Consider the following 12926-nt stretch of genomic DNA (forward strand, 5'->3'; position numbering starts at 1 on the left):
AAAGCACCTGTCTTGTGAGGCCATTTGTAAAAGTGTGTGGAAAAAGGACATTTAGCCAACGTGTCAGGGTGACGGCTGAGACTGTTTACACCACGGCTCCTCTGTGCTCCTGATAACCACAAAGCAAACCGCCTGCTACTCTGACAGCACATTGCTCTTTCTGCGTGTGTGTATGTGTGTAACATGAGGCTTTTCTCCATATCTGTTTTATTTAATCTAACACTGCGTCCCAATTCGCATACAATGCATCCAAAATAGTATTAGAAAATTTAATTAGTATGTCCCAAACTGTAGTAGTATTATTTGGCTATTTAGAATAAGGATCAAGTTTATTGGTATAAATTGTTAAAAACAAATAAAAGAAAACTGTTCAAACTGTCCATTTTCAAGAAATGTGTTTTTTAATTGATCTAATAATTTAATCAGTTCAAAAAGTGAATATATTGTATTATTTTATATTGTTTAATAAATTGTCTGCTATAATTTAAAAAACCTGAAATTGAACTTTAATATTATTATATTATATTATATTATATTATATTATATTATATTATATTATATTATATTATATTATATTATATTATATTATATTATATTATATTATATTATATTATATTATATTACATTACATTATATTATATTAAATTATATTATATTATATATTTTTACATTTTATTTTTAAAAACTCTCAACTCTATTTCTAGAGCACTTTCAACTAACCACAATGTGTACCAAAGTGCTGAACATAAAAATAATTAAAACATGAAAACAAGAAAGAAGCCAGAAAATAAGCGTGTTTTCAGTGACCTTTGAAATGACTTCAAGGTAGGAGATGTTCTTAAGGAGAATGGAAATTCATTCCTAAGTCTTGGAGCTGCTACTGAAACAGCTGTATCACCTCAACATTTCATGTGTAATTGCGGAACTGTCAATTAAAGTTGATTCTTCGAGCAAAGAGATCTCACGGGTTGATGTATAGTAATTGTATAGCTCTGAAATATAACCAGGGGCTGAAATAGAAATATTTTTTTAATCAGATGAAAATGTATTTGAAAAATTAAGAAAATGTATAGAATTTATTTCAAATGAAAAGTCCCTGACACTGAAATTGTTAATGTAATCCTCATAATTGATTTATTTATGTAAAGTTAAAATAAAGTAATAATGTAAAGTTAAAGTAAAAATTCAAAACGTTATTTAAAGTTCTGAATATTTTGGCTATACTTTACTTAGTTAGTTAGTTAGTTAGTTAGTTAGTTAGTTAGTTAGTTAGTTAGTTAGTTAGTTAGTTAGTTAGTTAGTAAGTAAAAAAATACACAAAGTGGACATTTTTTATAGTGTATATTGTGAAGGGAGATTGTTTTTCTGAAACGCAGTAAAATTACCATTATACCATTATGCATGAGGACCATTTTAACTCTAAATTGTTATTTTAAAATAAAAGCTATTATAAACAACACCTCAGTCCATATACAGTATATTAAAACACAACATCAATGTATACAAGCTAAAACAGGGTCTTTTGCATTTTCAATATGTCAATTTTCATGAATCAAAGATGCCAGAATTGAGTGGACATTGATAACCGTAATAAAAGTTAAATGTTTTAAAACAAAAACATTGGTCACACATTACAATAAGGTTCATTAGTTAATGCATTTACTAACATGAACTAATCATGAACAACACCTGTACAGCATTTATTAATCATAATTAAACATGTACTAATGCATTATTAACATCCAAGTCCATGCTTGTTAACATTAGTTAATGCACCATGAGTTAACATGAACTAACAATAAACAACTGTGTTTTCATTACCTAATGTCTACTAACATGAATAAATAAAGTAGTAAATGTATTGTTCATTGTTTGTTCATGTTAGTAAATGCATTAATTAACATTAACTAATGAACCTTATTGTAAAGTGTGACCAAAACATTAAATAGTTAAAAAAAAATCTGTGTATGCAAAGACAGATATATAGAAAGATACATAGTATCTCAATGATAGCAAAACAGCACAGCATCGATTAAAGAACATGAGATGAAAAGTAATGTTATGCAGTTCAGTGTGCTGAATCATGATTGTAAAGCCTTGCATTCATGAAACCTGTTGTGAATTCATTCATTTTCCTTACTTTCTTTCCATTTTCCTTAGTGCCTTATTTATCAGGGGTCGCCACAGCAGAATAAACTGCCAACTATTCCAGCAAATGTTTTATGCAGTGGATGTCCTTCCAGCTGCAACCCAGTACTGGGAAACACCAATACACTCTCTCAGTCACAAACACACTTATACACTACGGCCAATTTAGTTCATCCAATTCACCCATAGCGCATATCGTTGGACTGTGGAGAAAACAGCAGCACCCGGTGGAAACCCACACAAACATGGGGAGAACATGCAAACTCGCAGAGAACACACAGAAATGGCAACTGACCCAACTGGGACTGGAACCAGCGACCTTCTTGTTGTGAGGCGACAGTGCTAACCACTGAGCATTTTTTATTGAAGCAGTTTTACACTGACCTCTTGCCCAAACACGCTGCTGACGAACAGACTAGGAAAACATGCATTGCTTATTAGACATGTAGTTCAAGGAGACACTTACACAAGAGTATATGCATACACATATACACACACACAAAGGCCTTTACATCCTCTATTTCTGCTGCAGAGGCACATTTGTAACGGGGTGATAAGAGCTGAATGTGTTTTGACCTCATCAGTACAGGCGACTCCTCTGAATCTCTCAGAAAAGACCTGAGCCAGCAGGACTCCTATCAAACTGCCACAGTCCTGCAAGGTGCTCGACGCACTTCTGACTCCAGTGGCCCATTTTATACAAGCTCTCGCCTTTAAAGGTGCAGTGGTGGAAAATGGACAGTTTTTTTAGTTATCATGGAGCAGATTTAAATACTAAAGCCATGCCAGATAGTGTAAGTGTTTGGGGTTGTGAACTTCAGAATGAGTGGAAAACATGCAAAAGAAAAAGAAGAAAGATTTTTTTTAAGATTACTAACGTACTATTTTAGTCTAAATAAATCTTATATAGAATTTAAAACAGTGGTCTCCAACATTTTTATGATTGCAGACCAGTCAATGCTTGACAATTTTACTGTGGACCAGGGGGTTGGTTCGTAGGTTGCTATGCGACCTTCAACCATTTTTTTAGACAAAAGCTGACAAAACATTGCTGTCACTCTGATACAGGTTTTATTTATGGAGAACATTACACAGCACTGCAGCGTTTTGGTGTTCTGTGTTTGTCTGAGATCATTAGTCAACCTAATTGTGTATATCCCATACAAGCTGAAGCTGATCGGTCAGTTGTCATGCGACTCGCCTCCACCTCCATTGGAAATAACGAACTTGCACAAACTCTAGAAAAGACGTGCAAACGGCCCTTAAAAAGCTGCCATCATTTGTGCTCTCCAGCAGTTGATCTTCTTGCACAGACTTGGTGGATTCACCTGATTTGTTGACAAATGCATTGCAGATCTATTCATTGGCAGTTCGATGGTCCTTCACTGGGCCTTTTCCTCTTAGCAAAGACACTTTCCAAAGAGATCTGTTTCTTTCTCATTTTGCTGCTTATGGGTTAAATTTGGGAGCTCAAGTGACTGAGATGCAAGCAAGAGACTGTCATTTTTCAAAATAAAACATTATTCAGACTCAGTTTATAAACAAAATGGAAATAACGAATGATTTCTTGTGCGACCTAGTACCAATTGATCCACTGACTGGTACCAGTCGACAGCCAGGGGGTTGAAGATGACTGATTTAAAGTGTGTTTATAATTATTATTTTGGGTATTTACCATTCTTTCTGTGTATTTTTTATGTATGTGACTACTATAATGCTTATTTTTTAATCAGTCAATCTATCAGTTGTATCATTCAATTGTACAGAGAAGGTAGGACTAGGGTTATATCTATAGATCGTAAAGGTAAATAAATTGAAAACAGCATGTTATATTAGTATCAATGAGATACTATTGAAGTTTTACGAAAACTTGATTTTGTTGTAATTGTACATTTATATTTTAGTACAAATTTTGTGCAGTAATTTTGTATTTTTGTTTTACTAATTTTGTTATTATTTTAGTAAATCATTAATGTAAATAAAATAGTATTGCTTTATACAGTAAAATAAGAAACATGTTATTTGTTTGTTTTTATAGTTATAATTGATTTTACTTTTAATTTACTTTAATTTAATAGACTACATGAAAATGAAAATAAAAATTAAGAAAAAAACACAATTTTTCATTGACATTTTTATATTTAATTAAATAAATTTATCAAATTTCAATGAAATTTTATTTTATTTTAGTTAATGATTTTATACAATAAATTACAAAAAAGTTAACTAAATGAAATATCTTAATTATTTATGTTTAATGCATTTATTTTTCTTTTTTATAGTTATTTTTTTACTAATTATCAAGTTATTATACAGTTCTAAAATTAACAAGTTTAAGAAATTAAGATTTTTATTATTAAAAAAACAACTGCATTGCAATGCCCTAGCAATCATCCTACACCCTCACTTTTACTAACGTCACACACACACACATACAAATGTGCATGCATGCACATCTGCTAAACCTTCATGATGAAAACTTCTTTAAGAACTTGGAAATAATAGAGTTGGCCTTACGCCTTAATATCGCTGAGCTCTAATTCAGCAGATTAACACTTAACACAAAAAGCCCTAAATGGTCACAGCATATTCAGCCAGATTCATGAAATAAGATTCTGAAATTGTGCCAAAAAAGTGTGAATGTGAGCACAAGTGCAGCTGCAGGACAGAGGAAGGCCAGTTCCATTAACCCCCATTCATCTCTGACAGAGAGAAAACACAGTCATTTATAACCGGTCTGACAGTACAGTGTCCCAGTAACCCTTCCTGCACCGGGTGTTAATCCACAGACCTGCACTGACTGCTCATTAACACTCAAAACAGGACACAATCTCACACACAGCACTCCGTATTGTATGAAGCAAAATCAACACCCAAATTACTCAAAATTTTCCACTTTAATAGGAGACTAGCTAAAAACCTTTATACAACGCAACATTTAACACATTCATTTTGATGAAAATCTACTTTTGTAAGCTTTGTAAGCTGTTTGGACAGAACTGTGTGTATAGTGTATCCACTGTTATATTGTAGTGATATAAACCCAACAAGTCTATTTTTTTTTTAAATTTCAGGATCTTAAAATATGACCCAAATCCCAGTGATATTGAGGCTCACTGCAACGTGGCATAGGAGTGCGGTTTGCCCCACCCACCGAAATTAATTGACAGGCACCATGTTTCTATAATAACACGTATACACATGTCCACAGAACTTTAAGTGGGATTAAAATAGTTTCTACAATTCTCTGTGAGTTTTATAAGTTTAAAATGTTTTTAAACAGAGCACGTTTGTAATAAATACAGTAAAATCTAACTTTCTAATTCTTAACCGCTATAATCACCATGGCTATGTGTGACACATGATAAACTTACTTGGTATTTTTGACTTATGAGCTGTATTTCAGCTTTATCCGAGTCTGTCTCTGTCACTGACTGCTGTTTATCTGACGTGGGACGGTGGGCAGGGAGTAACTGTACAAAAAAAAGCATTACAAAAACATTATGAACATTAAATAAGTAATTTTTAAAAATCAATCATGAGCTAAACTATAACAATATCAGTGTCAGTAACTTTTAATTTTCCAGTTATGAGTTTGTCTTTTAATAAGATATTATAAAAAATAAAGTACGCAAACATATATATATATATATATATATATATATATATATATATATATATATATATATATATATATATATATATATATATATATATATATATATATAAAATAAAACTACACTTTTACTATTATTTTATTATTTACAACTATTTTTATACATGTTTTACAATATTACTATATTTCTGTTGATGAGTATAGTGTAGTATAGTATATATATATATATATATATATATATATATATATATATATATATATATATATATACAGTTGAAGTCAGAATTATTAGCCCCCTTTTGATTTTTATTTTCTTTTTTAAATATTTCCCAAATGATGTTTAACAGAGCAATGACATTTTTACAGTGTGTCTGATAATATTTTTTCTTCTGAAGAAAGTCTTATTTGTTTTATTTCGGCTAGAATAAAAGTAGTTATTAATTTTTTTAAAAACATTTTTGGGACAAAATTATTAGCCCCTTTAAGCTAATTCTTTTTTGGATAGTCTACAGAACAAACCATCATCATACAATAATTTGACTAATTACCCTAACCTGCCTAGTGCACCTTATTACCCTAGTTAAGCTTTTAAATGTCACTTTAAGCTGTATAGAAGTGTCTTGAAAAATTTCAAGTAAAATATTATTTACTGTCATCATGACAAAGACAAAATACATCTGTTATTAGAAATAAGTTTTTAAAACTATTATGCTTAGAAATGTGCTGAAACAATCTTCCCTCCATTAAACAGAAATTGGGGAAAAAAAATAAACAGGGGCGCTAATAATACAGGGGGCTAATAATTCTGACTTCAACTGTATATATATATATATATATATATATATATATATATATAGAGAGAGAGAGAGAGAGAGAGAGAGAGAGAGTATATTGACCTTACACTTACTCTGCACACACACAATACATACACATGCAAGCAAAAGTACATGTATTACCATAAATACTGTATACTGTTCTTTTTTATTAGAACAAAAATTTTAATTAAAAGAACATAAAGTTAGTAAGGTTTTCTAAATATGTCTGGCTTTAAATATTTTTTATACTAGTGCCTTTACTTTTAATTATGTTTTTGTTTCAGTAATTAAATTTTTTAAATTGTCAATCGGTTCACATAGTTTACTTTAGCTTGATTTCAGCTATTGAAACAGTTTTATAATATAATATCATGTAATGTAATATCATAAAATGCTTAAAGTTGATAGAGAAACCGAAGTTAGGTTATTTATTTTTGTTTTTGCTTGATTTTAGCTATTAAAAACATTTTAATATAATAATCATAAATATTTTATAATAATTTTATTTTTAAAATTGTCAATCGGTTCACATATTTTATTTTAGCTTGATTTCAGCGATTGAAAACATTTTTATAATATACTATAATGTACAGGGTGGGCCATTTATTTGGATACACCTTAATAAACTTATTGGGAATTTCACAAAAAAAATAATAATATATGTGTGCTTGGTTTTAAATTTAACTTTATTCTTTCATGAGTTATTTACAAGCCCCCTCACATATACTAATGTGCCACAAACAGGTTGTTAATATCAAATACCATTCCCATTTTATTAAGGTGTATCCATATAAATGGCCCACCCTGTTATATAATATATAATATAATATAATATAATATAATATAATATAATATAATATAATATAATATAATATAATATAATATAATATAATATAATATAATATAATATAATATAATATAATACAATATAATACATCACGCTTAAAGCTGATAGAGAACCCAAAGTTGGGTTCTTTAAGGCAACATAAAGCATGGAACTGTATATTTGTTTTTCTTTTTTAAGTTTGTTTGTTCAATCACAGGACCAACTATGACATTCTCAACACTTCATTTCACACACATTTAAAAGCATTTAGCGAAACCACAGTGATCTGCTAATCTGATTAACTCGGTGGCTTTTAAGAGCGTCTCCTTTGCTTTCCTTTCCCCTCTTCTTCCAATCCTGTCTCCCATTAGAAGAGAATATAGAGCAGGAACTGAGAATGCACCTGTGTGTGTTTTTCCGAGTGCCATTAAGTTTTAATTAGTCTGTTTCTGTGTGTACAGCAGTGCATGCAAAGAGTATTAAGCAAATTTATGATGCGGTGAAGGACGCTGGGAGATGTATGTTGGCGTGAAGGGAGACAGTGAAAGAAAAAAACTTGGATCAGCACAATTCATTTCCCCCAATTTCCAGCATGTACAATATTAAAGCCATTAAGGGCTGCTTCTGTCAGCGCATTCTCAGCAACACATTAGTTAAGAGTTAAGAGAGAGAGAGAGAGAACAGACCCGAGATGCTCCTCTCCATCAAACACAACACACATGCTTGTCACTGCGGTAACAAATGGCAAAGCTTTGCATGCAAAAGTGCATCTCAGGATGTTCCCTCCTGCTCGGCGGGTCTGATTTTCCCATTATTGGGAGCATTTTTGCAGATGGGCTGCTCTGTCTTCAGAGGCTCTGCTTTAAAGTGAGGTGAGCTTTCAGATGAGACAGGCTGACCCTGGTCTACATATGAGAAAGCACCTGGAGGAGTGCTGGGATGGCAGGTGGAACAGGCTTGTTTACAGAGATTGTGAAGGCAAAAGGCAACCACTCCTGTGGAGGGATAAGTGGTATAGAAAGCACATTTTAATTCAAATTTGACCATATGTGTAGTGACCACACTGATCTTTTGGAGAAATAGCAATAAACCTAGACAATACTTTTTTAGATTTCAATTTGATCATGTAAACTAACCAGCTAACAACACTGTAAAACCCAACAGTCAGGTAATTCTAAGGTAGTTCTACTCATTTGAAAAGAGTTTTGAACTCAGTGTTGAAGGTAATGTGTTAATTAAATACCTCATTACTTCAACTTAAACGGAGTAAGTTCACAGTCGTCATATAGATTAGTTTTTAACTCAAATGGTTTGTAGCAATCGGTGTCCTCAAACGGTTTGAGTTGCCTTTACTTTTTGGGTTTTACAGTGCAGTAACAGTCACTTTGATAAAAATGCACAGTTGAATTTTCATCATCAAAAGTCGACAGAGCAGAGATCAACATCCTCTAATACAACTAACAACCATTAATAAACAGAAAAAAGACTGTAAACATGAAATACGGAACCTGTTAGTTAACGGATATTTTCTACCGTGTTGTACACAGCCTAAAACGCATGATATTTAACCATTTACACTCACTGGATATTGGCATATTTTGTCAGCATCTGTACATGCAGTGCATTGGTGTAATGGTCAATTGAGAGGGTCTTGATGAATAAGGAAATGATACGCAGTAGTGTAGAAGACCAGTCAGACAGCGATTGGGGATGGTCGTTCCTCTGTTTTTAAACATATTCACTTCAGTGTATCTACACTGTGTGCATAATTATTTGGCAAGTTGTATTTTTGAGGATTCATTTTGTTTTTGTACAGTGCTCTTGGGCAATCCAAAATGTTAAGAAACCCTCAAACCTGAACATTTAGGTAGTGAAAGTGAAGTTTTTTTCTTTCTTAAGAGATTGTACACGTATACTATTATTAGGCAACTATTATTGTGCAGAATTGCAAGATGCTGGCAAAATATGTGCATGCCCATTGAGCATCAATAGTTATGTATCATGCGTTTTATAATGTGGATGGAGATACAAACGCTAGTCTGGATGAGGAATGTTTCGTTCTAAACACCAATTTAAAACAAAGACCCACTAGTGTAAACCTTATACAGTGCTCAGCATATACTGTATGAGTAAACCCATGACAAATCTCTCTCTTTTTTTCTTTTTTATACTTTTATTTTAAAGTTTTTTAAGTACAGCAAAAAAACAACAAACAAACAATATTGTGTCAGAATATACACACTTTGCTGGTAAATATATGAATTGCCATACATGTGGGTTCAGCTGTTGGGGATACAAAATGTAGTGTTACACAGTATGGAGGCATCAAAACGTCCTAAAAGGTAGTGTGCCAGTCAGTTTTCATGAAGGGTGCTGGATTTGGATAGAGCACGTTTCAGGTGTAAGTATCCAAGAAAGGGTTCCCAGGTAGCAAAGATATTTTCGTTGGAATTAGACCTGATAAATCTGAGCCTTTCCTAGCGGATAACAGATCCATTAACCAGGTTCGAAAAGAAGGAGGTAAAGGAGATTTCCAGTTTTTTAGTATTAGCCACTTGGCCACAGTCATGCCTAGAGTAAGGGCTTGTTGTAGATGTTTCGGAAGGGTGAGGGAGTGTTCTGAAATACCAAAAATAGCAAGCTCAACAAATATCTCTTTTAATTTAATATTTTATTTAAAATGCTATACAATATCACTGCAAAAATTGCTTTTCTTGCTTAGATTTTTAGTCTTGTTTCTAGTCCAAATATCTACAAATTCTTAAATCAAGAAGCATTTTCTAGACAAGCAAAACATATTGTCTTGTTTTAAGAAATAATATGCCAAAATGAATTGAGTTTTTCCTCAAATCAAGCAAAATAATCTGCCAGTGGGGTAAGCAAAATAATCTTGTCTTTCGATTTGTGATAAGGTTATTTTGCTCACCACATTGGCAGATTATTTAGCTTGATTTAAGGAAAAACTCACTTCATTTTGGCATATTATTTCTTAAAACAAGACAATATGTTTTGCGTGTCTAGAAAATGCTTCTTGATTTAAGAACTTTTAGATATTTGGACTAGAAACAAGACAAAAAATTGAAGTAAGAAAAGCATTTTTTATTTTTTTTTGCAGTGATATTTGTGTATATACGTTAGCCAAATCTGGAGCTAATCTGACAAAATAACTTTCGATGACAGTCCAAAAACTAGTATACAAAAATTTATATGTTTAAGAAAAAATATTAAATTAAATATTAAAGAGGGGGGGGGTGATAAAAAATATATAATATTTAATTTTTGCAATGTTTTACTTGAAATTAAATGTTTTATCTTTCTATTTCTAAATATATTCGGTGACTAAAATATTATTTTAATTATTATACATGTTTAATAAATCTGTTTTGATCAAATGCACCAAAATACATTGCCTATATTCACTGAGAAATGGATAAAAATATGTTTTTTCAAAATGGGGTCTACTCATTTAAGCTGAGCACTCCGTTTAAAATTTGTTAACCATGGTTCCAATTTTTATCAATATATATTAAACATAGTTTATGGAAAAATAATGTGCGGTTGGATCCTAGAAGAATGTTCAGCGACCAGCTTGTTCCACACAAACTCCATCACACAACTCTCCAAAATAACACAACTCCCTTTTATTCTCTCTCTCTCTGTTGTCTCTCTCTGCAGGCAGTACTATGAGATGCTGTATAACACCGCCGACGAGCTGCTGAACCTGGTGGTTGATCAAGGGGTGCGTTACACAGAGCTGGAGTACATCAATGCTCTGAGTCTCCTCCACCGCAGCCAGACAGGTGTAGGAGATCTGACCGTGCAGAACATGCGGCTGCAGCGCCTCAAAGAGATCATATGCGAACAGGCTGCCATTAAACAGGCTACCAAGGATAAGAAGATCACTACCGTATAGACCGGCACGTCTAGGGGTCTGCTTTACTGCCGGTCGTTACTGTCACAGCTTTGAGTCAAGTCATACTACAAGCAAACCGTTTCATATTGGCTTTATTTCATCTTTATATATACACACACACACACACACACACACACACACACACACACACACACACACACACACACATAAACATATAGAAGGCAGTCAATCCCTTTTTTTCAAGCATTTTGCAGAGTGCATTTTCGTCTAATTTTCTTACTTTATCAAACCGCTGCTCTCAATTATAGAATCGTTCCTGTCTGGCCCCAAGCCTCTGCCTGGAATAGCAGATGCCAGATTACAACGGCAGGCAGTTTTATCAGGCAAAATAGAAACAACTCACCCGTCGCTTGTTGATTTGTTCTGCCGTTCAAGAGCGGGAATCGGATTTGCTAAACGCATTTAGCATTTCTTAAATTTCTCCCTATCTGTTGCAGGTATAAAGTCCACATTTATTAGTTTCTCCTTGTCGATTCAGATGCTGTAATGATATCAGAAGTGGATTTGTGGATTCCCCAAGTGCTTAAACAGGTAAAAAATGGGGGATTTTTAGAAGTTAAAGGTTAAATGCCGACTAATGTTGACCAGATTTAAAACCTCACACATGCTGTGACCTGATGAGCAAAGATTTAGCATGTTTAATTGGCACAGAATCACCAACATCGTTCCAGCAAAACCAATGTTGCAGTGTGAATTGGCTTTAAAGTGTTAGTTCAAACTCAAATGAAAATTATCATCGTTTACACACCATTGTGTCGCTCCATATGCATAAACCAAATGACAGTAATTTAAATCTGAGAGATTTCAATCCCTTCATGAAAACGTTTTTCATTCATTCACTCCAGAATATGTCAACAATAAATACACACAAATTAAGGGACTTTAAATCTCCTGAAGAGGCATAATACATTTTGTAGAATGAATATATGAAGAGTTCAGATGCAAAAGCCTCTAAGTACCATCTGAAATTTTCTACTAAAATTGTATTTTTTTCAGGATCCTGTGTTTATTTACTTTTAAAATGATGAATATTTTATTTTCATTGCCTTTAAAGTGAAATAACTGACCATAAACATGAGAGGCTGAGTAAAATGCAAGTTTTAGAACAAAATTTGCGACGACACTGAGAGGCTTTTGCATCTAAACTCTTCATATGAAGATTGATGAACAAACTCAATCGAGTTTGCTTCTTGTGTGTGAACAAGCCTCCTTGGTTGTTGCAGAATTTTAGACATGCCATGCGGCATGCAAGAATGAACCCCATTGGTTTTCAGGTATCAAGCAAGCATGTTTAAGCGTCTACATCCAAATACGGATGCTGTAAACATTCTAAAAGTTTAAATGGGAATAAAATCCTTCATTAAATATTATAAAACCATCTTGTATTTCAGATGACGTGGACCAAACCACTTATTATACGAGTTTCTGTTCAACAGACTATTAGTAGGTGAACAGTAATCGGTCAGAATTTGCTAAAAACTATTTCTATTTATTTGAAAAACGGATGTTTCTTGAGGGTTTGGATCAGCTTAACCTATTCATGTTGATGTACTCGAATATCAGTCTTACTCAAAAATTCACAGCCAC

At 32.8% G+C, this 12926-nt stretch overlaps 1 protein-coding gene across 1 annotated transcript in view; it reads left to right on the forward strand.

Annotated features, from left to right (window-relative positions):
- exoc4 (exocyst complex component 4) overlaps nt 1-11318 on the forward strand; it is a 207420-nt gene extending 196102 nt beyond the window's left edge. The window contains exon 18 of the mRNA NM_001030134.2: nt 11081-11318. Coding sequence (NP_001025305.1) covers nt 11081-11318 — 238 coding nt within the window. The remainder of the gene's footprint in view (nt 1-11080) is intronic.
- Nucleotides 11319-12926: the final 1608 nt, after the last annotated feature.

This window comes from Danio rerio, chromosome 4, assembly GCF_052040795.2.
Source record: "Danio rerio strain M-AB ecotype USA chromosome 4, GRCz13ab, whole genome shotgun sequence".
Lineage (NCBI taxonomy): Eukaryota > Metazoa > Chordata > Actinopteri > Cypriniformes > Danionidae > Danio > Danio rerio.